This window comes from Podospora pseudopauciseta, assembly GCF_035222475.1.
Source record: "Podospora pseudopauciseta strain CBS 411.78 chromosome 7 map unlocalized CBS411.78m_7, whole genome shotgun sequence".
Lineage (NCBI taxonomy): Eukaryota > Fungi > Ascomycota > Sordariomycetes > Sordariales > Podosporaceae > Podospora > Podospora pseudopauciseta.
In genome coordinates this window covers 3,280,953-3,305,960 of record NW_026946667.1, presented here as the reverse complement: position 1 = coordinate 3,305,960, position 25,008 = coordinate 3,280,953, and the positions used below count along the sequence as shown (strand labels likewise).

General features: G+C 54.3%; 10 protein-coding genes across 10 annotated transcripts; 4 read left to right on the top strand and 6 right to left on the bottom strand.

Moving 5' to 3' along the window:
- Positions 1-277: 277 nt before the first annotated feature.
- Positions 278-1,531, bottom strand: QC763_700557 (uncharacterized protein; the record flags this gene model as incomplete). Its single annotated transcript, XM_062915066.1, has 4 exons — positions 278-717; positions 780-1,043; positions 1,104-1,327; positions 1,401-1,531. The coding sequence occupies 4 exons, from the start codon at positions 1,529-1,531 to the stop codon at positions 278-280; spliced, it is 1,059 nt and encodes a 352-aa protein (XP_062762296.1).
- Positions 1,532-3,740: 2,209 nt separating this feature from the next.
- On the top strand, positions 3,741-4,286 carry QC763_700560 (uncharacterized protein; the record flags this gene model as incomplete). Its single annotated transcript, XM_062915067.1, has 1 exon — positions 3,741-4,286. One exon carries the CDS (start codon positions 3,741-3,743, stop codon positions 4,284-4,286), a length of 546 nt encoding a protein of 181 aa, XP_062762295.1.
- Positions 4,287-4,834: 548 nt separating this feature from the next.
- COX4 (Cytochrome c oxidase subunit 4) lies at positions 4,835-6,334 on the bottom strand (the record flags this gene model as incomplete). The annotated part of the gene is made up of 4 exons (XM_062915068.1): positions 5,866-6,334; positions 5,603-5,641; positions 5,068-5,327; positions 4,835-4,996 (listed from the first exon to the last, which is right to left on the bottom strand). Exons 1-4 carry the CDS (start codon positions 5,954-5,956, stop codon positions 4,835-4,837), a joined length of 552 nt encoding a protein of 183 aa, XP_062762294.1. The 5' UTR covers positions 5,957-6,334.
- A 57-nt stretch (positions 6,335-6,391) lies between these two features.
- QC763_700580 (uncharacterized protein) lies at positions 6,392-8,466 on the bottom strand. The gene is made up of 2 exons (XM_062915069.1): positions 7,428-8,466; positions 6,392-7,375 (listed from the first exon to the last, which is right to left on the bottom strand). Exons 1-2 carry the CDS (start codon positions 7,719-7,721, stop codon positions 6,509-6,511), a joined length of 1,161 nt encoding a protein of 386 aa, XP_062762293.1. The 5' UTR covers positions 7,722-8,466; the 3' UTR covers positions 6,392-6,508.
- Positions 8,467-11,434: 2,968 nt separating this feature from the next.
- On the top strand, positions 11,435-12,739 carry QC763_700590 (uncharacterized protein; the record flags this gene model as incomplete). Its single annotated transcript, XM_062915070.1, has 1 exon — positions 11,435-12,739. One exon carries the CDS (start codon positions 11,435-11,437, stop codon positions 12,737-12,739), a length of 1,305 nt encoding a protein of 434 aa, XP_062762292.1.
- Positions 12,740-13,705: 966 nt separating this feature from the next.
- On the top strand, positions 13,706-14,369 carry QC763_700600 (uncharacterized protein; the record flags this gene model as incomplete). Its single annotated transcript, XM_062915071.1, has 2 exons — positions 13,706-14,239; positions 14,304-14,369. 2 exons carry the CDS (start codon positions 13,706-13,708, stop codon positions 14,367-14,369), a joined length of 600 nt encoding a protein of 199 aa, XP_062762291.1.
- Positions 14,370-14,728: 359 nt separating this feature from the next.
- Positions 14,729-15,916, bottom strand: QC763_700610 (uncharacterized protein; the record flags this gene model as incomplete). The annotated part of the gene is made up of 1 exon (XM_062915072.1): positions 14,729-15,916. The coding sequence occupies one exon, from the start codon at positions 15,914-15,916 to the stop codon at positions 14,729-14,731; it is 1,188 nt and encodes a 395-aa protein (XP_062762290.1).
- Positions 15,917-16,422: 506 nt separating this feature from the next.
- Positions 16,423-18,711, top strand: GTT1 (bifunctional glutathione transferase/peroxidase). The gene is made up of 4 exons (XM_062915073.1): positions 16,423-17,222; positions 17,478-17,652; positions 17,810-17,873; positions 17,938-18,711. Exons 1-4 carry the CDS (start codon positions 17,140-17,142, stop codon positions 18,300-18,302), a joined length of 687 nt encoding a protein of 228 aa, XP_062762289.1. The 5' UTR covers positions 16,423-17,139; the 3' UTR covers positions 18,303-18,711.
- UTR2 (putative glycosidase CRH2) lies at positions 18,406-21,569 on the bottom strand. The gene is made up of 3 exons (XM_062915074.1): positions 20,447-21,569; positions 19,815-20,252; positions 18,406-19,735 (listed from the first exon to the last, which is right to left on the bottom strand). The coding sequence occupies exons 1-3, from the start codon at positions 20,565-20,567 to the stop codon at positions 18,936-18,938; spliced, it is 1,359 nt and encodes a 452-aa protein (XP_062762288.1). The 5' UTR covers positions 20,568-21,569; the 3' UTR covers positions 18,406-18,935.
- A 691-nt stretch (positions 21,570-22,260) lies between these two features.
- QC763_700640 (uncharacterized protein) lies at positions 22,261-24,694 on the bottom strand (the record flags this gene model as incomplete). Its single annotated transcript, XM_062915075.1, has 4 exons — positions 22,261-23,198; positions 23,255-23,372; positions 23,437-23,517; positions 23,579-24,694. The coding sequence occupies 4 exons, from the start codon at positions 24,692-24,694 to the stop codon at positions 23,173-23,175; spliced, it is 1,341 nt and encodes a 446-aa protein (XP_062762287.1). The 3' UTR covers positions 22,261-23,172.
- Positions 24,695-25,008: the final 314 nt, after the last annotated feature.

Sequence of the window (25,008 nt, the reverse complement as noted above, 5' to 3'; positions counted from 1 at the left end):
AAACGATATCTGAATGGCGTCTTCCCCTTGACACCTTCCGTAAACGTGTGCCGTGAGAGATACCAGAAACGAAAGCTTCAAGAAAACAATGAAAGGTATAGGTAAATGGTAAAGTGTATTGCTGTGAATTTGTACACGGGTATAGAAAGCCAAATAGTCCTCCAGACCAAAGCAGGAAATTGCAAAAGAAAAGCAGAACGGATCAGAAGGAAGACCAATCAGCCACTGGTGAGACGAAAAGTGGAAAGCCGGGCCTTGGGTGTGGCCCTGTCTTGCTTCAACTGGGCCAGGTAAAGTTGTCATCGTACCATCCACCATAGTTGATAGAATCATGCTCGTCGTAGGACACCGGTGTATTGTTGTGATCCTGGGAGAAGCCATAGTAAAGAGCCGCTGTCTCATCCCGTGCTACGAAGTTTGTGTTTATTCCTTCGGTAAGAGAGGGTCCTGTGAAAGTGACTTCGCTGTTTATGAGTGTATTGTGAAACGAAGCCTGGTTCCACAAGAACTCTGGAGCCTGACCGAACGGCAGGGCTGGATCTTCTAGGCTGTCGCTGGAAGGTCTTTCGGCGGGCTGATGAAATTCCAACTGTTGACCATATGGAAATGACTGGGCGGTTGAAGCCTGGACAACATCGTGTCCTGATTCCACACCCATGGAAAGTGGCGGGAAGTGATAATCGCCATCAAGCCGAGAATGATCCGCGTCCTCCAGCCCTAAAAGCGAATGTCAGTAACAGCCTCTTAAGCCCGTCAAAGCTTCATTGTGAAATACTCACAAGCGTAAACTTGATGTGTCGGAGACGCCGTACCCGCAAGAGACTGGGATGAAGACACGGGCACATCCCATGATATATCTGGATATTCACGACGTGGCACTTCGAGCGGGTCTGTGTTTGGTGAGCCCACGAAGCAGTCAAGAGATGTCACGTCCGCATCGCTTATCACTGGGCTCAGATGTGGAGCGTTGCCATGTGTTGGGGTGGTGATTTCAGTACGATCTTCAGGCTCCGGGGTCGAAAAGGTGATGCCTCTGAGAGCAGCTAATTATGCTCTGGTCAGACGATGTGAAAGCAATGGAGTGATAGAGGAGCGTGTTGTACCTTGCACATCACCACCAAAGTCTTCATCATCCAATACCACACCATGACGAGTTGCAAAACGTCGAAGCTTTGAGTCCAGGACCGGCTTGCCCCGCAAATAGAACTGTGTTCTTTTGCCCTGTCTGCGCCGATGTTCGTTGATCCGTAGCATCGTCAACATCTCGTCTCCGTTGATGTTTTTGAACAATCCCCAGGCCTTGATTCGCTTTTTGTACATTTTCTTGCTAAGGTGAATCAGAATTCGAACAATCTGGTGGCTACAAGTCTGATATGTAGCGAGAGAAGGGGCATAGTTACGTGGCTTCCACACCGTAATCTTCCCTCATGATCTTCATGACCTCAGGGAGCGACATGTCCTGAACCATATACAGGTCCTCGAAGATCTTCCGATGGGCCTCCCAATCAATCGGATGACCAGAAGGAGTCATCTTGCCTAAGTGACTGGTAGTATCAATGATGTGGCAGCAAAAGGTATTCGAACAAGAAAGGCATGGCGAGGTACATGGTGAGATGCCATGGCGACGTGGGAGCGTGAAGACGTTTATATAACGACCATCGACGGGTCTGCTAACCGGATGCCAACTCGAGCAAATCAGTGTCCCGTCCAATGTTGCTGTCCGCAAAGCCGCAAGAGCTCACACCAGCTGGAGGGAGACTTCCAGGCAAAGCCCGAAAAACGTGATGTATCATGGGCTGAGTCTCGTGCGAAGTCCACCGCAGCAAGCCAATCGGGGAAGACGGGATCGAGAGGATGTGCGTGAGATGGAATACTGAAATGCCCCGTTCAGGCATGGCCGCAGACAACGACAGCAAAAGGAGTAGGAGCCGAAAGTCACAGGGTATGTATTTGGTGCAAGTGACGGATGGCTTTGGTCCCTTTGATGTGTAACCAAGGCCATGGGGTGGACGCCGGGGAAGTAGACATCAAGATCCGGACCCGACGAACGCTTCACCGCCACGATTAGAGATTCGACCCCAGATTGAGGGTTGAACAAGACATGTCTGGCGTGTTACACGAATGCGGGGAGGGGAATGGCAACTTCCCCGGCCTCGTAAAGGGGGGTGAGACAGTCCCGGTGAGCGCCACGGCGTGGTTCCGCCATCTTGTAACGACGGGAACAGACGTTACGTTAGATATAGAGAACAATAGGCTGTTCCCTTATCCGACATGTCATATCTCGTATGCCAAGGACTCCCAGCCTTGGGACGGATCGAGAGGTCCAAGGCGAGATCAGCGCTATCTCGAAGCCATGTTCCCTCGACCAGAGAGCCGGTACAAGCATCCCTGCTGTGTGTCCCGGTAACCTGGGGTGCCCGGGGCGGTAGAATCGTGGTAATAGAAGAGGGGCTCCTGCGGGACACAGCCAGAGGGGATCGAGTCCGGTTGGCTGTAGCGTCCCTGGCCACCCCACGGCAAACAACAGAACATTTCGGATGCGGGCCGCCATCTTCCTGGATACAATCGGCATGACGCACTCTGACAGCTCAGCCGGTTTTCTCTCTCCTCGGACTTCCCAAAAGAAAGCTGATAGATTGGGCATGCGTAAGCACAAAGGTTCCTTCTTGTACAGGCAGAGAGCAAGGTTGACGGGAGTCATTATTGTGGACAGCGACGAGGCTGATGCAGCCTCTCGTGAATCTGGACTAGTGGTGGATGTGATCAGCAGTACAAAAGGGACCCCGGGTGCCCGAGACAACTCATCAGCCGGGCTAGACAGAAAACCACGCATCGGACTTCATAGGTATGTTGAGCGAGAGGGAAATGAGATACAGCCACTGGACAGTTCTCAAGAGCCGCCAACCACCAGGCTGGGCTCCGACGGTGAACCTGAAAATTCGAGACATCTGGACAGGTCAGCGTGCATTGAGTCGAGTCGGAAGCCGTTCCGGAATGTGTGGTGGGTGAATTAGTGCACCATGAGGTTGTGATGCCTGAGAGGCTGTTGGTGACAACAGCAAGGCGAGATATGTTTGCCGGGCAACTTGAGGTGTCCACGAGGTACTATTTCGCGCAGATAGGTACCGGTCGTTGGTTCAATCAGATGAGAAGGCGGTATCAGTGACATTGCATATGCCATATCTTCCCTCTAGAAGGTGGAAGACGGGAGATGGAAGATGGAAGTCTAGATGATGGAGGTGTCGTTCAGGGCCGTGGTGGGACAGAATGTCAGTAAGTCATTGCCCCACCATGACCTAGCGCCCAAACCAAATGGAGAGCAGCGAGGGCGCGCCGTTGAAGTTCGATGGCGACCGCGCCCGTCTCCCACGGCCTTTCACCTTTAGCTTCAACTGCCGATCACAGTCGCTCTCCAACCGTTGCAGCGCTCCCTTACCGATTGTCGCAACACCATCCTGTCTGTTCTATCTCCCAGGCAGCACCAAGTAACAGCAGCACAAGGCTCCCCAGGTACTCTGCGTCTGCAGCTCAACCACCACACCATCTCACCGACCGTCTGCGCAACCTCAACCCTAGAAGCGTGCGCCGTTACAAGTCCGCGGCCACGACTTGCCCAATATTTCCTTCCGTGCGCCTACCAACACCTCCTCCTCTGCCGTCATACTTCCCAACCTCCCCTCCATCCAGCCGGAACTGCACCTCCCTCTGCCCCGGAAAGACAGAAAAAAAAAAAAAAAAAGATGCCCCCGAAAATCACGGCCAAAAACCTGCAGTATAACACCACCCTCCCCCCGTTCCTCGCCCGTCTCCGAGGCGAGGCAACTTCCTCCTCCGAGTTTGATGGTGGTGGTCCAGACCCCATCCTCGCGGCCCGAAGGCGACCAACCAAGAAACGGTCCGGCAGCGCCGAGGCAGAAGACGCCCCTACGATAGTGGATGAGCACGGCAACACAGTGCAGGATGTCACTGTTGGGGTAGACGGCAGCGTAAAGGCGACTGCGTCCGCGCCGGCAGAAGAAGAGAAGGGTGGCCATGACGATAACAAATCAGCTGCGGAGGACCAGGCACAAGCAAAGGCGGCTAGCATTGGCGCTGCTGGGAAGAAGAGAAGAGTAGGAAAGGTCGTTGGCGCGGATGCTGACGAGGAGGAGGATCAGAAGAAGGACGCTGCTCCCATAACCAACACCAAAGCCGAGGACAAGGAGGGTACAGCATCAGCGCCAAAAGCCAAGCCCAAGAGGAAGGCGAAGAAGATTAAGCTTAGTTTCGGTGTCGATGAGGGCTGAAGCAGGCCAGAATTGTAGAGAAAGATCACATAGCCCTCTCTGACCGAGAGTTAGGTCTGGCAGCGCGGATGTATCGTACCGCATACTGTGTAGCATGCACGTCTAAAAGGCACCGAAGGACCTAAGGGAATCGACAGTTCTGGAAGAGCACGGGAGAACACGGCTCACCGGCGCATCGGGGTCTCCAGGATAGGAACCTCCAACCCAGCATCGGCGCGGTTTTCCCGGACCGTATAACTTGCCACCATTTGGTACCACACGCTTGGGCCGACTGGCCATCGCAGGAGCAGCATCACCACAAGGCAGACCCAATGTTGCAGAGACATAGAAAGGAATCTATACAACCCGTCTGCCTGTGACGGATATACTACACGCCTTCCTGAACCTCCCAGTCACTCCTGATTTGCCTTGGGCATATGTGTATTATGCATTTCGTCATGTGTGATCCTGGAAAGTCCGAGGCTCCCTCCTCTATTCTTATCTATCAACAATAGCTCCCCCGGGCCAAACGGGCCTTCGTTCCACGGCGTGTCTATCGACGTCATCGATTACCAGTACTCGGGCTTGACGTAGTCGGCCATGGTCTTGGGCTCCTTCCAGCCGTGGCCGTGACCGTGATCGTGGTGGTGATCCTCCTGGGGACCGACGTACTCCATCTTGTAGACGCTGCCGCACTCGGGGCACCGCTCAACGGGGCGCTCACGGGTCATCTGTGTGATATTCATATCAGTCTTGTTGCTCTTTCTAACCCCCTGACTGCAGCTGAAAGGGGGGAACCTACACCGAGCCAGATGACGTTGTGGGAGTCAGCGGGGACACCAGTGCAACCGGCGAACTGCTCCTCGCCGGCGGAGCGGACGAGAACGGGGTTGGAGAGTGTGCCGAGGCGCGAGGCATCAAGAGGGCGCATGTCGAAGACGTCAACGCTCTCCATCTTGCCGAGAATTTCGAGACGCTCGAGACCAGTCGACTGCTCGACATCGGTAGGGACGGTGCCGGCGGGGGCACCGGGGCCGAAAAGGTCGTCAACGGTCTTGACCTCTGTGTGTGTCGCGATTCTGTGTCAGCCTTGCTGTTTTCCTCCAGCCATTTATTCCATTTGCCCCGCTACTACCCAGAGATGTCATGGCTCCTTTTCCCCCTCCACCCATGCCCATGTGAAGCTCTCTTTGCGAGTTCAAAGTTCAACTGGGTGGCCTCAAGAACTCAATAATTCCTGACGTCAGGGGTTTCCTATGATCCCAAATGACGCAAAGTGTGTCCCTCCTCCTCCTCTTTTTGGCCGTCATGTGTTATGGGGAGAGGGGTTGACCTACCCTTGATGCCCTTGATCTTGGTATCAGGAACGGCGTCACCTGCAGTAAAAATCCCGAATCAGCCCCCATCCATTATTCCATTATTCGTGCCTGTGTGTAGTCGTCGTCGGTCTCGCAGATGTCGTTGAATCCAGTATAACAGCATGGTGGCGTCTTTAGCAGCTTATCCTCCCATTCAATGCGCGAGATTTCCACCAAAAGCTCGGCCCGGTTTTTTTCGGTATTTCGGATCGGTAGAGAGAGGGACTGAACAAAAAACTTACGGCGCACGGCGGAGGTGGCCAGGGAACGGCGGACAGCCGGGGCGACGGCAGCCCGGCGGGCGATCGCGAGGGCGGAGCGCTGCAGGAGCATGGTGTCGGTTTTCGGGGGGTTGGTGATGTGTGGTTGAGGGTGAAGGTTGTGTGGTTCTTGGGTGTGGCTCAATTGAAGAGAGGAGTTGTGTTTGGAGATGGTCTGATTTGCTGAGCTAGCCACAGCTGGCTTCCGCGGCTCCAGCCAAGCCAAGGATTGGAGCAGTTGCAACTGCAAAAGCCAGAGCTTGTTGGCTGGATTTGGGTTAGCGCAGTCAGGTGAAGCGTCACGTGCCAATGACGTTGACGAGCCATGACATAACCGACGACGACGACGAGGACCGCGAAATTTGAGATCAGTGTGCAGTTTTTTAATTCATCAATGGGGTTGGGCAGCTCTAACATCCCAGGCTGACTTCGATTCACTCTTTGTTTGTAGTTAGGAAGCTTGTTGCGCCATCAAGCGCAGGAAGAGAAAGCTTCCCAAGCTCCAGGGTTGTAGCTTCGACCGTTATCACCCTAACCCTGTTCAAAGCAGGGAAAAACACAACCTATGAATAACCATTCAAGATTTAAAACCATCTAAAGAATTCTACGTAATGATTTCTTAGTATCACAGCTTTGCCTCCTGCCCAGAAACCTCCTTCTCCTTCAACAGCTTTCCGCCAAACCCCTGGATCAGTCCGTCCTGATACTCCGTCGCAACGTGCACACCATTCGGGCTCCAAATCTTACTTTCCACGATCCCCCTTCCCCTCCCCGCCCTCGGAAACCAAACCTCTTGAATCCACCACCCATCCTCCTCCCTCATCACCGCAGCCTTGGCCTCCACGTGCATCACAAAATGATAACTCAGACTAGCAGCCCTTCCCAGACTATATCCCAGCCCGATGTGATTCCCAGCCATCAGCAGCCCATTCCTATCCGCCACAAAAGCGTGCACCAACACATGAGCATTGGCATCATACCCGCTCTTCCCATCCTCATCGTCCGGTAGCGGCTTCAACAACCGGTACAAAAGCAGCTCCCGTCTCTCATGAACCGGCTTCCCCTCGTTATACTCCTTCATATCTACCTTCTTCATCTCCGCAATCGGGAACGTCCCAACCTGGTCGTCTCCGACAATCTCCACCACGCCGGTGATGTCCACCGGGGGGGCGGGCGGCCACTCTTCTGGCTTGCGGGATGACAAGATGGAAGCGAAGCGCTCCTGGGGCGGCGCCTCCTGCTCAGAGACTGTGCCATCCCAGTCTGGCTCTGGGAGCTTGAATGACAGCAACGCGGTAAAGGCTGGCGGGTACTGCGGCAGCGAGGCGTCTTCGGCAGGGTAGTGATCTTCAGAGGGTGAGTTGCTGGGAACAGATGGCTGAGTGGCAGTCACGGAAACGGTGCTGAAGGTGCGGGACGCGGTAACGGGAGAGGCCGTGTAAATGAAGGGTCTGCTGGCAAGGCCGATGCGGGTAAAGTAACCGTTTATTGTCTTTACCTCATGTTAGTGAGTCCCTAGAACATAGTATTTGGGGAGAGCATACGTGGATATCCAACCTCGCATGTTCTGGAACCCCCTTCTCCTTTTCGGTTTCTCTCCACGCTCTATAGGCGGCCAGGCCTGCCTGAGCGTACACATGACCACCAAACGCCGCACTGTGGAAACTGGGCAGCTCTTTTCCCTTTGCAAAGTCTGAACCTGGGAGATATGCTGATCGCGTCGAGATGTATCGGTGGGCTTGGCCTTCACGAGGCAACTTGACGAGCTCCAATTGTTCCTGAAAAGACAGCCGCTTGTCCTCGTCGCCGCCAACCGTGGGAGTCATGCTTACACTCATTGATTACAGCTAAATGGTGTATAAATGGTGTATAAGATAACGCAAGTGTGACGACGGTCAAGTTAAGAGAATTGTTCAGCCACAGTATCACAAAACCCTGTGTTTGCAGATCGGCAGTGTCTGTATGTATGTCGTCGTTCTGGTATTGAAAAGTGCAAGCTGTTAATCCTCTCAACAAACGGGATGCATGATCGCAATTTCAAGCATGGCATAGGCCCGGATTCAGTTATCCCAAACCCGGCCGAGAGCCTTCCTGCCAGAGCCGTCCGTTGAGCGAGGCGCTCAGCTCAACGGGAATGTCATCCCCCAGGGCGGGGCGATCCACTTCGGCTTTGGGGTTACCTAGAACTGGAAACCCAGCCGAGGCATACCCTTCCACGTGATGATCTTGGTGTTCCCTCCAGTGCTTTGTGGTCCTGTTGCACCATCATCAGAACCATGATGAATGCGATGAACTTGAGCCTGGCACAAAGTCCGCCGTGAGACAGCTTCATTCAAACGTCAGCGCTCGGGTTGAATCCGAGATTCAGCAATTCGACGTCCGTCATCTGGGCAAGGTACGACTGGGGTGACCACCGAGGTGACAGATCGGCATTCGGTTGGGACTTGAGACCCGATCGATGAATCCTCCTCTTCGGAGCCTTCCGGACGATACACAGAAGATCCCCATTTGGACAAAAGAGAGAAGATGCTGACGACGGCGATGGCGCAAAAGGTGGTGTGTGATGGTGATGGGTTGTGATGACAAGTCTAGTTTGGTTGGGGAACTCGCTTGTTCCCCCACAAATAAGTGCAATGAGGGGTTGTCTACTTTAGGCTTAGTGCCCCCAATCTGGGGAACCTTTCAAGTGATGGGTGGGGGTGAAGTGTGGAGTGACCCCCACGGTTCCAACTCTTCCACCTCCAGACGACCTTTGGGGGTCGAAACATCTGATATTTGACCCTCAATTCAATTCTGCGCGCGTCTTGTCGAATGATACAAACTGGAACGGCCATTATATCCCACTTGGATCCCGCCTCCAATACCTTCTATTGATCAACGACTCCGCAGCGCCAACTCGCTTTGAGCGACCTCCCCGACCAGAAACCTCGAATTCTGACCCTCATCGAACCACACGAGGAGTACCAAGACAGCCATGGCCAAAGCAAGTGTCGAATCGTTTGGTCGGGAGGAAATAACATGGGATGTGTCCATCTCCTGGCGGTGAACGCACTCCAGAAAGCGCCACACCGGAGCTCGGTTCCAAACCAACCTGTGTCAAGTCAAGGTCCTTCAAAGCCTCTTCTTGACCCCCATCCAAGAACCGTCCCATTTCCTTCTCGAAAGATTTTCCTTTCTAGGAAAAGAATCCCCCCAAATGATCTCCCAACGGCGGGGATGTGCGCCTACATACGCAGGACAGCAGGTGTGCCACCCTGGGTTTGGCCAGATCCAATCCTGTGGGAGAGCCGTCCCCCTCTACCAAAGTTGCGGACTGCAGTATGGACGAAATGGACCAGAAAAGACCATGGTTTGGTCGGTGGTGGAAATAAGTGAGGGGGTCTGGATTCAGGTCGACATCAAGTTGCTACAGTCTCAGGTGTGGCGGACTGGTCTACCTTTCCTTGTCGTCGAGTTCTTTTGGTTGGAGTTGGTGACTGGAGTTGTGGAAGAACCGCTCTTTTACCTGGTTGTAACTGGGGCTGCAGGGACACGGCGACGCCGCCATTTGCGTTGTAGACTGAGGTCCAACGGGGTCGGGGTCGTTCTAGAAAGCGGGCGCGAGGGGACTGAGGCTTCTCCCTGTGAAGCTTACATACGCAGTAACGAACCAGCTTCCTATACAGGAAGGCGTGAGAATTGTACATGAATATGGGGCCCTGCTACCCTTACTAACACACAATAGTAGCCCTTGGCACTCGTTGACTTTGACGATGGCATGATATTGGAGAAAGAAACATTGACGATTACTGACACTAGTAAGCAGGCAAGGTCAGTAGAAAGTGGCGCGAGATGATGAACCCTCGACGAAACTCGCACGAGAGAAGCACGGCCATGATGGTCATACCTAATGAGGCAAGCAAACTATGAGGCTCAACATTGCTGAGGATGGATGACAACAGGCAGCGGGTGCAATCGGGCAGCTTCGGTTTCCCAAGATGGGGCGGAATTCACTGCGTGGTGGTAATCATCAAAATTACGATGAAACCTTTCGAGCGCCAAGAACGAAGGGAACGCCCATCGAACCCCCTCCCCAGTCCTTCTTTTCTTGCGCGTGAGCTTCCCTGCTGTATGGCCTGGTCCAACCCCTGAGCCTGTCACTGTCCACAAGTTGCACTTCCTACCCCAGATTGGCACCATGGTGCCCGCAGTGGAGAGAAGACTATAAATTTAGGTATGTGCACTAAAACAACACGCCACGACGGATATCTTCTGGTGTCCTCCTCCTTGTCATCTCCAGAGGGAAATGATGATGATGATGATGATGATGATGATGATGATGATAATGATGATGATGATGAGGTGTTTGATGAGTTTCAGGTCTGAGGAAAACTACGGAGTAAGGGGAAAAGGGGTGGAAAAAGAAAGAAGAGAAAAAAGAACTGCCAGCCAGCAAAGGAGGGGTTTGCCTGCCTCTCCCAACCGCTGTTGCATTCCCTCGTCTCTGGCTGCTTGTGCCGGCGGCATTTTTGGGAGAAGTTTGGATGTGACGCGTGACCTTCGAAAAAATGAGCTGAAGGGAAAGCCAATGGCCGACTGTGATATCGACAGGGTGCATCATGGGCCCGCCAGTCGCCAGCCATGGACGGTTTAGGCCGAATTCCGGGGAAAAGATCTGGCCGTGCAGCAAAAGAGGGGCTGGTCCAACAGACAGGGATTTCAGGGAACAGCAGAACTCAGCAGACCGACCTGAATTATATTCGGTGCACCAGAGCTTCTTTTTTATTACGCCATTAAAACTCCGTGACTGGTCACAGACAACACCTCTCCGCAGCACACACTACATAGAGCCAACCTGTCACCGAGAGATTGTCTCTCTCATTGTCTTGAATCTGTCACTCTCGGCAGACATCTGGAATCCAGGACGAGACCTTCACCATCTATCCGGCCGGGCTTCCACTTCATGTCCACTACCTACCTGGCCTGGCCTGACCTGACCTGATACTCCATACACTCCCCATCTAGGTCATCAAAAAAGAGAAGACCAGTGATGCTGCTGACAGACCCTCTCCGCCACAGACGAGACAACTGACCACTCAGCGCCAGCTTCCCGGCACTACTGCGTAACCCCAGAAAAGTCCCCCTCGTCTCCCCAGAATTTCGGCCATGGACCCCATGTCGTGTTACCGTGCCTCTGGCTAAGGCTTCCCTAGCGTCGTCTTCCCAGGCTTTTATTAAACCCTACCGAATTCCCACACACACTACTCACACCTCCAGAAGCGCCCTGGAACCAGATCTCCGTGTTCTCCACTCAACACCGCCTGACTGGATGCCGTCAAATAAATAGACACACAGCTCCTTGCCGCACCCATCCCGCTCCTCCCTCCTCCCTCTCTACCCTCCCCTCCCCCTGCTCTTCCGCATCCCGCCAGTCTGGTATTCCCGCGGAGATTGCCGAACCACGAAACCTGGGGGATGTTCACACATCAGCCACCAAACGATCATGCGTTGCTAACACAACGCCCAGCATAGGAGGGTTAACCGGTTGGGAACTATCATCCGTTGCGTGGCGATGGGGGTTCAGCTCGAGCCCATCAGTCAGAGTTCGTTTGAACAGTACGGACCATGGCACTTTCGAGATTCTCGTTTTCAGCAGAATGAACGTGTCGACCTGGGTGCCGCTCTCTTGCGAGCAGCCGCCCTACCGGCCTTGAACGACCTATGCGAGCTTTCAGCGAGGACCAGCAAAGCAGATGGTCGGTTTCTGGAACTGACCGAGAAGCCCACATCGTCCAGGTCATCCAGCATTCATGTTCTCCAGGAACCCTCTCCACCCGCCACCATCACTTCCCCCCCAACTCCCGTCACCGTCAACAAGGCTAAGGATGATGTGGATATCCCGTCATTACCAGGACCCCGTCATTCCCTGGACCAGTTTGGTTATCACGCGGAAGAGGGGGTCAAGTTCACCTTTGCGCCCAACAGCTTACCCATTCGTCCCCGGCCGAATCTGAAGCGTCGACGACCAGACTCGGATGTGGACGGTTACAACACAGCCACCATGAGCTGCAAAAAGCGGCGACTATTGCGACAGTTTATCACCTCACGGCTTTCAGCGCCTTTCTCCCTCCCGGCCACGCACATTCTCAACCGAGAAGTCGTCGCTTCGGGTGACAAACGCTTTCTCAAACTTGCCGCCATCATGGCAACCAGAAAGCTTCAACCACAGCCCCTACCGCCACAGGTCAACCCGGATTCTTTCTTGCGGCGGCAAGCCATCTTCAACCGGTGTCGGTTACGAATGGCAACCGAGGGCATGTCTCGAGGCGGTCGAGGGAGCCACGGGCCAGAGACGCAAGCTACACATCCCGCTTCACAGCAGCAGCAGCAGCAGCCAGGTGTAGAAGGGGCTAGTTTCGCCTTGATGAGGGCCCTGCACCCATCATCGACTGGGGCAACTACACCGGTGATTTCCATCTCCCCGCAACCGTCCTCCTGCACCCCAAAACCGGCGATAACACCGTCATCACCACCGAGCAGGTCACCACCACTCGGGCCAACAGCCAGCGGAGCATCGCCAACAAGACTGCGAATTCCCAGTCCGAGGTTACGGCCCCTCCGCTCACCAGAACTGAGAGTCACCCGGCCGGCTCTGCCGTTGGATGACATTGAGGACCTCGACGACGACAGCGTGGCGTTTCCTACATCGGTGCATGAGAGCCGGTATGGTGACGAGCCTGACGAGGTCTATGCCGATTTCGGGCTGATCTTTGGAGGCGGGGGTGAGGGCGACGAGTCTGATGAAGAAGGTCCTGCCGAGCAGTTTGAGGATTACATGGACGACTTGGACGGGATTCCGTGGAACGCTAGGTGCTAACACACGGCATATTGCCGAAACTGGGCATTAAATTAGTTGCATTTCATACCTACAGACGGCACTGGCGGCCACGACACCAATGACTCTGGACGGAACAGGACAGGCGAGTCCGGGTGGGTGGAATTAGTGGGGTTGGCTGGTCAGGTTGGGGTGGCATATTTGTCGCGGCACCCTGTCTTTTTTTTTGGGTTGGTTGTGATGAATGGTTGGGCGGCACAATTGCTTTTTATTTTTATATATGGCTGTTTGAAAGACGCATTTGCCGGTTCGCGAAAACTTTGCATCATGTTTCGCTGTTGTTGTTGTTGTTGTTGTTGTTGTTGTTGTTGTTGTTGTTGTTGTTGTTGTTGTTGCTGTTGTTGGAGAGGGTTTGAGAAAAGGCAAATATACCTATCGATACAAACAGACAGAACTTTGACCGGCCGGCAGCCTCGCACGGCGCCGGCCGAGAGCGGAATCGGAGGAAGTGGACCAATTGGGTTGCTGAGCTGAGCTGTTCTTTCGATGATGCTGCATGGTGTGTCTTCGAGTCTCTGTTTAAACATAGGTAAAGACAGACCATATCAGGAGAGGCCGGAGGTCTTTAAAAGCAGACAAAACTTTACGGTGAAGCCAGGGGACTCCGGTCGGAGCTGCCAGATCTCATCAACCAAGAGGAGGACCCAGCCGATCAGCCACCGCCCCGGTCCGCTGGTTCGTCATCCGAGCTCCAACGTCACTTGTACTTCTCGGCGAGCTGCGGGCGGGGCTGACACCCGACCCATACACCCCCCCGCGCATTCTCCACAACCGCACCTTGGATCATATCAAACCTCTTGTGTAAATCTGCAGGTAGATAAAGACAACACGCTACGCTTTTGTGTCAGGTTTCATCCCGTTGTTCAAACTCAAAATTCATCACTCTCTCGCTCACAACCTTTCATCCCTCTCTCTCATCGTGTGTTCACCAACTACCTACCCAAAACCATGTCCCCCCTCAACCCCACCGCAACCCCCTTCCTACCCGCCATCTCCTCCCTCCCCACCCTCCCAGACACAACCCTCACCTCCACCCTCGACCTCCTCTTCGAACCAACTTCCGAACTCCATTCCCTCGCCCTCCCCACCATCCGCACCTGCTCCTTCGCCTCCTACGACGAGCTAATCGACACCCTCCGAGGCCAGCTGCTCACCATCGCCTCCCAAGTCCAGGACGACTCCGAGGGGAAAAAGAAGCTGCATCAGGTCCTGGGCAGCCACCCCAGATTGGGCGCGCCAAAGGTGAAGCAAGAGGACGAGGAGTTGAGCGAGCAGAGCAAGAATGAGCAAAAGCAACTCAGGGGAGGGGATGAAAACGAGGCGATGAGGCTGGCCGAGCTGAACGAGGAGTACGAAAAGGCTTTTCCGGGGTTGAGGTATGTCGTTTTTGTGAACGGGCGGGGGAGGGGGGTGATTATGGAGGATATGGAGCGGAGGATCAAGAGGGGGGATATTAGGGAGGAGGAGAAGGAGGGGATACAGGTGAGTTTTTCGGTGTGAAAGTTGATGTGAGTGAGTGATGCGTGCGCTAACTAGGGGTAAATAGGCAATGTGTGATATTGCAAAGGATAGGGCGAGGAAGTTGTTGAAGTCTGCCGAGGAGGCTGTTTAGGCCACTGTCATGAGTATCGGGCTGGAAGCATCCTATGAAGCGGGTTACGTGTTGTGGCAAGTAATCAAGGGACAAACTTGGAAAAAAATAAAAATAACGTCAACTGTATCCGAGCCAAATTGCCCGTTCAAACAAGGTATCATCTAGAGGAAATAGGTTGCAAGACATAATCCAAACACCAAGCTGCCTTCAGGCATCAACCTGGTATCATCATCAACATATAACCCATAAACCGACACCCAAAACCCAATCCAAGCCAAGTAAATGGTATCACGCAACCAAAGAAAAAACAAAAACAAAAAAAAAATAAGAAAAAAAAGAAATATGCCGAATCAAAATCCCTCGCCTAGAAACCGCGACTAGAGTCTTGCTAATGTGTTCCTCAACCAGGTTGTAGTCCTCTTCCGCTTGCTCCTGGTCCGATAGCTGCTCCCTCCAGCCATGGTGCAGCAATAGGAAACAGTGTACTCCCTCGCCATCTTCCTTCGAATCCTCCACCACTCCTTCTCCTCGTTTCTCTCGCTCATTGCGCGCGAGGGGGACTTGAGAAACGCCTTGGCGAACTCTATCCTGGGATGCTGGCTGCTCAACCAGTCCCTCGACGGGGCAGCTTCGGCAGCTCTCGCAGCGACCCTGTACCTCTCCAGAGCAAAAGACGACCGGAGATTGATGCTCGAGTAAGGAGAGTAAAAGTCATGGACGGCATCTTCCAGCCTCCACTCCCGACGCTCATAATACCGTTCCCGATACCGAGCGTGATCCTCCTCGTCATCCCTCATATTCACCACCACCCACTCCTCCCCCATCGGCACCTGCTCAGGCGGCATACCATACTCCAGACTCCTCGCCCGCCGCCTCCGCCGCTTGTAAATAACCTGGTCGCCCCAATACACCCTCACCGCCTTGAGCCCCGCCCACGACTGCCTCAGCAGCCGCTCCACCGACCCCGCCATCTCCATCTTGCTCGGCACCGGCGCCGTCCCCGCCAGGCTAGGCGTGTCACCTCTCCCTAGATCAACCTCTAGCTCCTCCAGGTTGGGGCACCTCCTCACCAAGCCAGAGATGAACCTCTTCCTCTTGGCCCCTTCCTCCTCCTCAATCATTTGCTCGCACCCATCCCCTAGCTGGAGTTGGCCCAGACCACCCTCCAGCGGGAACGGGATCCCTAGCCTTCTCAAGTTGGAGCAGTTTCTCTCGCCGATCCGGTCGAGGAACCAGCGCAGTAGCAGGTTGGCTTGCGCCTGGTGTGGTAAGGAGGTGGCGTCCCCCGGTAGGACGAACGTGTTGTTGCTGTAGAAGAAGGTGGAGGCTTCGAGGTAGATTTGCTTGCTTGTAAGAAAGAGGGTCGAGAGGTCGCGGCGGAGGGATTTGCCAATGTAGTGTTGTTGGGAGGAGGACGACGACGACGACGAAAAGCTGTCTTTTCGCTGCGAGGCAATGACGATTGTCTCGTGGGTGGGGAGGAGGTAGGAGTAGATCTGGTTGCGGATTTCACCGGGGGTGGTGAGGAGGTTTGTTTTGGGTCGGTTGCTGTGTTTTGCAGTCATGTTGTTGACTCTATGGTGGTTGGCTGTGCTGTTTGGGTGTGACTGAACAGCTGACACTCTCAAGGGTCAGGGGTTTGTTGACGTGAGGTGGCGAGGAAGCTAGAGTAAACAAGAACGAGTGTGTGTGTGCAGCCAGCCAGCTGGGAGAGATGTTGAATCATAAGAACAGCAGAAAAGAGAGGCACAGGCAAGACCGGAGGAGGAGCCCCCCCGCCAGTTATACCTCCTCCTCCAGTTCCGACAGCTTCCCCCTCGCTCGGGAACGGTACCTTGAGGGCGGGCAGCAGGCAGGCCAGCCAGAGCTCCAGAGGTCTGGGCGATGATGGATGCAACTCAGCGGCGCAGGCGGATCGCGGACCTGGACCCGAGCGCATCCATCGGTACCCACAGCGGCCCCCCCGCTGGACGCTGCGCTGGAACTCCGGTTGGCTTGATTGGTCCAGCCCTATCAAGCAACCCTCAGGTACCCCCGCCGCCTAGACTCGCTAGCTGATTCCCACAGCACCGTAAACGGAGGGTTGCATGTCTTCGCAGGGCCTCGCCCATTATCACGCGGTCCATCACGCTGGCCTTTCGATCTTCAAGACCTTGAGAGGATGCCCAAATACAACACCAATCTCGCCCGCTCAGGTCATGCTGCCCAAGTCGTCGACCGGTTTCACCCAGAAACGCGGGACGTTGGACGTTGTGCCAGCTTAAAAGTTGGCAAGTGGAGGGTTAGGGTCGCCTAACCCTCGAACGTTCATGTCGCTTCCGTTCGACCAGAAAATGCGCCGTTGGTATTGGCGTCTCAATACGGTCCGAATTACGAGAAAGCGATTACATAGTGTACCTGGTAGACGTGGCGTCAGCTACGCTACAACCACGGGCCAAAGAGCCGGCCGGCGGTGTCAAAAGACCACTAAACCGTCCAGACCAATAATTTCAGCCGCGCCAGGTCGGGACGCTTCTGGTGTGGAGAGCTGCACGGGTGCTGATCCGTCTTTGTCCCATGGAGCCTTGCTTGAAAAATACCATCATGTAACAAGAACACCAAGCGGATAAACTGCCCGACACCAAGACCGTTCCTCAAACAAGTCTAAACTGTTAGCCTCTTCGCTCTTTCTCTTGGCGGCCAACGCAGTCTCAACAACATCGGAAACCGATAACCACCCTCCCAACCAGACAACGCTTCACGTGGAGGCACAGAGTGGTCGGAGCAACGGTTGTGTCTTCATACAAACATGACATCACCAAATCCCCAAGACCCACCCCAATCTACGAGCACATTATCGCCGTCCAATAAACCAGAGATAACGCTCTACTGGTATGTCCAAACTAGTCTTGGGTATCATGCATTTCTCACGGGCACTACCGCAGCCCATTTCTCGCGCATCTGGTCCCAAAGCCGTTGTTGAACCCACGTGGCGTGGCGAGCTTGCTTGAGGCTATCGCGCTCACCACGTGTTGAGATGTTTTGTTTCTGTTGATATCCCCTGACATCCCCTTGTCAACGATCCATAAATAACCCTAACCCTCATCCACCAGCACAACTTAACAACCCCCCCCTCCCCCCAGGTAGGCTCAACGACTACCGAGCCCAGCCCATCGTCTTGCTCCTCAAGGAGCTCGACCTAACCTATACCGTCAGACCCTTCCACCGCACCCCCAGCGGCCTCGCCCCCCGCGAGCTGGAAAAGGTCTACCCCCTAGGGACATCACCCATCCTGACAATCTCGTTACCTCACCGGGAACCTGTCGTCCTGGCAGAGAGCGGCTTCATCGTCGAGTACCTCTGCGATCACTTCCCCCCCAAAAGTGGAAGAAAAACATTGATCCCGAAGAGATGGGTTGAGGGGAGGGAAGGAAAGATAGGAGGGGAGATGGGGGGGGGGGGGTTGGATGAGGTACCAGCATCTGCTTCACTATGCAGAGGGGAGCTTCGCGCTGACGTTGGTGGTCGGGGTGATCTTGGCCGGTATGTTTTTCACCTACCAACCAACTAACCATTTTCTCTTTGAGATGCTGACGGGGAAAGCAAGACAGTCTTTGGCAGCAACAAAATCCCCTTCTTCCTCCGCCCCATCACCGGGTTCGTCGCCGACAAGATCTACAAGGCGTTTGTCGTGCCCCACTGCGGAGAAACACCTCGCCTTTTTGGACGGAATGCTCGCCACTTCGTCTTCTGCTGCTGGCGATGAAGAAGGCGAGAGGTATCTCTGCGGGGGGATTCCTGACCGCGGTGGATATCCTGCTTAGCTTCAACTTGACCACTGCCAGGGACGGGGTGGGCAAGGTGATGGTCTCTGTCGGCGATGGCAAGGCGGGCAAGATTCCCCTGTGGGACACGAGTACCCGCGGGTGGGCGAGTATTTGGAGAGGCTGCATCGGGAAAGGGGGTATCTGAGAGCCGAGGAGAGTATTCGGGCTGTTGAGGGGCAGAAAGGACAAACAGGTGTAATAGTTTGTGTGCCAAATCACTGTCGAGTTCGATGAAAACAACATCAGGAGCCTGTACCAGACACGTAGTATAGTCACGAGCTTATCAGTCAAAAGCCGTAGACAAAAATCTCGGTTCAGACACTCTCAATTCTCACTCAACTTTTACTCCTATAGAACACCAGTGTATATATACACCCAACAAGACACAACAGCATCCAAAATGACATGCCGCCTCCTCAAAATCCAACCTCTCCTCTCATACAATACATTGCTTGCTTGCTTGCTTGCTTGATTGCTTGTGTGAGGTATACATACGAAACAGAGAAGTACCAAATCTTGACAAGCAATTATCACAAGCCGCCGATGAAATGCCGCTAAACTCCCGAGCGTGATGCTGCATAAAATGGAGCCAAAAAAACAAAAAGCCGTATATATACCGGCATGGTATCAAGTAAACACAAAGAAGGTGTAGCAAAATATTAAGTTGTGGTTAGCAGCCGCGCGTGGGGAGAAGAGTCAAAACAAAACATCATATAAGCGCCCACTTTTCGCCGAACATGCGAGAGAAAATGGTGAGAAGACTCCGGTTGTTGTTTTTTCAAAGGAAGAGGAGACCGGCAATACCAATGATGACAGCAAAGGCGCTGGCGCCCAGCCTTTCGGCTCCGCGAACGCCATTGTTGCTGTTGTTGCCATTGCTGTCACCGTCAGTGGCAGCCTGACCGCAGTTTTGCACAAAGCTATCGGAGCTGCAGCCAGGGTTGGCAACAGCACCACCACCGGAGTTGGAGCCCGAGTCGGGACCGCCAGAGCTGGAGCCGCCATTGTTAACGCCGGGGGCGTTTCCGGACCCGACAACACCACCGCCAGGAATAGCGTGAATAGCGGAAGTCTGGGAGGCGCTGCCGGACTGAGTGGTTTCACCCTTGTTCATATTTGTCCCCGTGCCGAGGAAGCTCTTGAGAATGGTAGGCTTGTTGCTGTCGACGACGGTGTCGTTGGTAGCCCTGATGTCATTGTAGTAGTAAGAGACACCCTTGTTGGTGCCCGGGGCCTTGTCCGTCTTCCAGCACTCGACCTTGATCTCTCCAAAGGTGGCAAAGTAGTAGCCATACTTCTTGATCTCATCCGAGTTCCAGTCGATCTTTCCACCAGCCCAATCAATGGTGCCCTTGGCGTTGGTCTCGAGACCACCGGGCCAGATGGAGATCTGAACACGGGATGGCGTCTGGGGGAAATTCCACTGCTGGGTCTTGGCGTTCCAAGTCTCGGATCTCTTCTTGACACGGCCAACCTTTCCATCGACAAGCCACCGAATTTCGTCTGGGGTCCATTGGATCTCATAGTCGTGGAATTTGTTGTACGAATCATCCACAGTCAAGTTACCGGTATTGCCGTCTAAATAAAGGGGAGGTGGGAGGAGTATGGTTAGTCTCTACTGGGCAAAAGGTTTGGACTCCAGAGAGTATGTACTCACAATCTGTAATACCCTGGAAGTAGTAGTTGGTCTGAACCGTGTTCAGATCGACACCAACCCACTCAAAGTCAATTTCGTCCTTGACATCACCAAACAGGATGAAGGCGGTAACAACACCAGCGCCCCGAGAGCTCTTGATCCTGGCCTTGACATTGCCATACCACATGTAGGTCGTGGTGGCCAGCACAGTGCCGACCGACTTGGGAGGCATGGTCAACAGGGTATGGCCGTTGTACAAGAGGGGCTCTCCTTGGCCAACCCAGTCCACCTTGCTAGAGTCGCCAAGGTATTCGCTGATGTGCTTGTACCGGTCGAGCGAGTCCATCTTGTAGGTTTTGTCCTTGCATACTGGCGCAGGGACGCAGGAGTCGATGGAGAAGGACATGCGCGGGTCGCAGCCGCCGAGACAGAATGCGCCAACGCCGCATTGGTTGTATTCTGCGATGCAAGTTTCCGACGTCAGTGCCTTGTCACGCTTGGGCTGGATCTAGGCTGCGGCAGTGAAACCTTGGGAACCCTGACAGCGCCGTCCCCAACGCTGAACAAACAAAACGAACAGGCGGAGCGGGCCGCCAACCAGGAACCAAAAAAAGCTTCAAACTAGGCGCACAGCTTGGGATATTTTGACTTACGAGAGCAGCAGGGTGCTTCCTCGGGGCACTTCTTGTCCAGACTGCAGGATGGAGGATCAACAGCCAAAACGCTGGTTGCGCCGAGAAGGGCCACGCCCAACGGCAACAAAGATCGGAGCATGGTTTGTAGTTCTTGTTTTTTTTTTTTTCGTTTTTGGTATTGTTCTCGAACAATTCGGGAGGTTCGGAAAGCGACGCGAGGGTCTCGGTCGCAAAGAGATGTGGTAGGATGTAGAGAGCAGATGTCGTCGAGGTAAGAGAACAGGAGACCGAAAATGGTTCGGTTCCTCTTCGGTGGCCCGGTTTGTGTGAGCAAGTGGTGCGATGCTGGGATCAGTGGAATGCGCAACCCGGCAAAATGGAATGCTAGCGAGACGATGGACCGTTCCCTCGGGAGAGTGAGCGAGTAATGTCTCGAATGGGGTGGTGGTGAAGCGATTGGCGGGTAGTGAGAGGAGGTAGACGGAGGATTCGACAGACTTGACGTTGGGTTCTTGACAGAACAATTCGAATCGATCAGAGGAAACGCGTCTTTGGGGTTATCAATTAGGTAGGTAGGTAACTGGGTAGGTAGCGAACGTGAGGGATGGGTGGGAAGCGATTGGCTTGGGGTCTTCAGCCGAGCATGAAGAGAGCCCCAGTGGAAAGAGAACAAAACGAGGGATGCACTTCGGCGGTGGGTTTGAAAGGTTGAGGAAGATGGGAGGAGAGAGAGGAAATCGTAAGAGAGGGTCAGGTCAGGCTGGCAAAGCAGCAGGGGGCTATTTTAGTTCTCCTCTCTTCGCTTCCTGCTCCGCCGGCCCTCGTCTCTGTCTCTCTCTCGCTCTCCTGTCCAGGATCATGAGGGTGTGGGGACATTTTCCGGTTGCGGCACGGGGCCATTTGCAGGCTCTCGCCCACTCACAGACGCTGTTCTGGAGGAGGGCAATAAAAGCTGCGCTAGCATTACCCTGACCCACAAACCCCTTCTGAGACCTGCAGCCCATGGCTTCTCCTCACGAACTGCTGCTCGTGATGGTGGCGCCTACCGTTGACATTTTTCTTGGCTTGTTCCTGTTGTGCTATCGAAGCTATTTTCTTCCAATGTTCTCCGACAGCCTCCTGCTAATCACCGATTGCTTCCACCAAGCGGATGAATGTAGCGCAAACCTTGGTCTTGAAAAGTTCCAAGAGGGGCAGGCAGGCAGCGCCAAGCAAGGCCTGGTCGCCTTTCCCCAGATTGCCGGGGCAGTTTTGGAGCTCCACCTCCTCGCTCTTGGCCTTCCTGCCCTTTCCAGAATGACGCCACAAACCACCACACCAAACAGCTTCGCATTCACTCACGCATTCTGTTTCTGTCCAGGTTCCGACCTCGCCGTTCTCAACATGTGTTTCTCGTATAGGTTACCTATTCCTCCTGGATCTTGTTTCTTACTCACATCCATCCTCACCTGCACCAATCTACAAATCAATGCGCCGTGTCACCACCACAAGCGAACATCTGCCGTGTTGCCCTCCCGACACTGGTTATCCCCGTGAGACAACGAGGGACTGTGCATTTGATCTGTTTCATAGGCAAATCCCATATCAGACAGGAAGAAGATTCTGGCGCGCTCGTGAGGGTCATATGAGGGGAACAGTACGAAGCATTCTTGTCTTGTCGATCAGAAAAAAGGCTTGTCGATCGCCGTTGGCTGCGTCTAGTATAATATGGCGTGCAGCTGTGGCAGCTGCAGCCAGCTGCACGACAAGTTTCGACGTCTGGTCGCACCAAGCTTTGTGTCCAAGGCCGGCCACGTTGGAGAAGACAGTCGGGCCGGGTGTGGACGGGAAGCCGAGAGGTCAACTAAATATCTGAAATTTTACATACATGATTGATCATTGACACAGTAGTCTGGTCTGCCTAGTTCACATGGTCAAGGTGAGATATGTGTTCTCCATCGGCTTGCGTGGGATGGGTGTTGTTCCCCGAGCATCTCCATCAGCAGCATCCCTTGATCGTCACAAGCTGAGAGATCTCGGCAAGGCATTTGCCAACCCTCTACTTGAATAGTTCGATCTGCTTAATAAGGTCATGGCGGAGCAAACCAAGATGCCTACCGCGAAGAAATAAACAGCCCGGGTTCTGTCAAAACCAAAACACATCCAACACACGAGTCGAACAAGGCGAGGCTGAAGAATCTGTATTCGCGTTCCCTCCATTACCTCCTCCTTGCTGGAGGGAAAGAGAACGGGCCCATGTCGCCATCATTAGACACACACTCAACAATGCGAAAAATCCCTGCCAGGCCCGATCCAGAGCAAATCCGTCGTTAAAAAAAACAAGCTACTGACGCGAGAAAAACATCCCAGGGGAATATAGCTGCAAATTGAAGGCAATAAAGCATCGATGTGCCCAGTGGGCCCCCATTTCCTAACCAAACAGGAAAGAAAAGACTGAAACGCGTGTCGGAAAAGGCAGCGCCGATTAAAATGCCCAGGGCCAAAGTCGAATTTTGTGTGTTCCACGCCAGGCGCCTTTCCTGAAAATGTGCAGTATTCGGGAAAAGGACCACCGGTCTCACGTGTCAAAAGAGATATATATCCACAGAATAACAAACGCATGGCGCTGCTTTACGCAACAGACTCGCATAAAAAAAGCCTCCACCAGGCCTGCAGAATCCCACCGGGTATCAAAGGCGGCTGGGTGCCTTGCTTCTTGTAGCGATTTGACCGGTCGTATTAGGAAAAAGAAGCCGGCAAATGCATCATCTCTTTTGGTTCGCAAACAGCTCTGAGCAAACGGTTAGTCATCGGTTATTTTTCATCCCATCTAAAAAGATTTCGCACCTGGGAAATGCTCCTTTGCGTATTGTTCACAGGCCTTGGCCGGCTTGCCAACCTTCTGCCCAATAACCTTCCATTTGTTGTTTTCGTACTCCTTGATGGCACTCATCAACGCCGCGGACTGTGTAGGAAGATATGTTAATCCCTATTCGGCGTGTCCACAAACTGTCTGACGGTCCACTAACCTCATCCTCTGCAAATTCAGCATAGTGCATATCCTTATACCAATGCTTCTTCACACTACCCTCTGTGCGGGCGGGAAAGGTCTAGATACACACCAGGTTAGCCAGGCCCGCAAGTCACAACATTGTCATTGCAGCAACGCACCTTGGCAATTTCTGCCCAACTGTTACCGGCATCACGCATCTGCTTCAGCCGAAGCTCCTCCGCCGGCGTCCACGGCGTGTTTGTCCGGCTCTTCTTTGCCGGAGGTGGGGGCGGAGCAGGTGTCACATCGTCTGGGGGCGGAGCCTTCACCTGAGCCGTTGGTACTTGGACCGCAGCGGGAGCAGCAACCGGAGTGGGAGCTGGTACGGGAGCTGGCGGTTGCTGCTGCTGGACCTGTGGGGGCTGCTGCTGCTGCTGCTGATGCTGCGGGTGGCCCGGATGCTGCACATGCTGTGGGTGTTGCTGTTGAACGGGGACCTGTTGGGGCTGAGGTGCCGCGTGAGGAGCTTGCTGAGGAACCTGCTGCTGTTGCGGGGGAGGCACCGAAGCGTGTTGATGCTGAGGAGTATGCTGCTGAGCATGTTGTTGGGCATGCTGTTGCTGAGCATGCTGCTGCTGAACATGTTGCTGCTGAACATGCTGCTGAGCATGCTGCTGGGGATGTTGTTGAGTGTGCTGAGGGTGTTGAGGGTGTTGAGCAATATGCTGTGGGGCATGCGGGTGCTGAGTGTGCTGGACAGCATGTTGTGGATGCTGAGCATGCTGAGCACTCAGCTGGGGCGCGTGCGGCGGAGGATGGGCCGGGGGGTGACCGCCGGTCTGGGGCCGCTTCCGTCTCGACGGAGCCGGCGCAGGGGCCGGGGTGGGGGTCTGCTGCTGGGGAGGTGGAGCCTGCGGCTGTTGAGCATGGCCCATGGACTGCTGGACCGGCGGAGCAGCATGGTGTTGTTGCGGATGTTGAGGGTGCTGCTGATGGGCAGCATGCTGTTGTTGTTGGGCGGTCTGCTGTGGTGGCTGAGCATATCCCCGAAAGTCCAACTGCTGCTGCTGTTGTTGCTGCTGCTGCTGCTGCTGCTGCTGCTGCTGGTCGCGCCGAGTCATGTCGGGCTGCTGAGGAGGATAATGAGACGGGCTATACCAGGGGGCATGGTTAGCGAACGCGTTTGGCGGCTGCGGCTGCTGCTGCTGCAACGGTTGCTGGTGTTGCAGCGTAGGCATCGCCGTCTGCTGTGGTGGACGCCATGACTGAACGTCGTTTGCCGTCCGCTTCTTCATTACAGACGAACGGAGGAGCTGTGTCGGGAACAGCCCGGGCCAGAAGCACCAGGTTGAACCACGACGACAGAGCGACGGCGACGACGCGCGGACCCGGGCGGGGGAAGGTTGGGCGGAGGAGCAGGAGGAGCACGGAGATCGAGGCCAAGAAAGACAGAGGAGGAGCAAGACGTCGGCGTGTGTGGATGTATGGGTACGGAGTATGTGTGTGTGTATGTGTATAGTGTGTGTGTGTGTGTGTGCGTGTGTGCGCGCGCGCGAGCGCGGTGTGTGGATGGATGTTTTGGCCTCGTCAACTTTTTTTGACAGCCTCC

Excerpts from the sequence above, each read along its gene's own strand:
- QC763_700580 (XM_062915069.1), bottom strand. The coding sequence starts at position 7,721 with ATGAGTGTAAGCATGACTCCCACGGTTGGCGGCGACGAGGACAAGCGG. Across the intron at positions 7,376-7,427 it reads ATGCGAGGTTGGATATCCAC|ACAATAAACGGTTACTTTAC; the intron begins GTATGCTCTCCC and ends CATGAGGTAAAG.
- GTT1 (XM_062915073.1), top strand. The coding sequence starts at position 17,140 with ATGACATCACCAAATCCCCAAGACCCACCCCAATCTACGAGCACATTA. Across the intron at positions 17,223-17,477 it reads CCAGAGATAACGCTCTACTG|GCTCAACGACTACCGAGCCC; the intron begins GTATGTCCAAAC and ends CCCCCCAGGTAG. Across the intron at positions 17,874-17,937 it reads GGTCGGGGTGATCTTGGCCG|ACAGTCTTTGGCAGCAACAA; the intron begins GTATGTTTTTCA and ends GGGGAAAGCAAG.
- UTR2 (XM_062915074.1), bottom strand. The coding sequence starts at position 20,567 with ATGCTCCGATCTTTGTTGCCGTTGGGCGTGGCCCTTCTCGGCGCAACC. Across the intron at positions 20,253-20,446 it reads GGAAGCACCCTGCTGCTCTC|AATACAACCAATGCGGCGTT; the intron begins GTAAGTCAAAAT and ends CTTGCATCGCAG. Across the intron at positions 19,736-19,814 it reads CTTCCAGGGTATTACAGATT|ACGGCAATACCGGTAACTTG; the intron begins GTGAGTACATAC and ends CCCTTTATTTAG.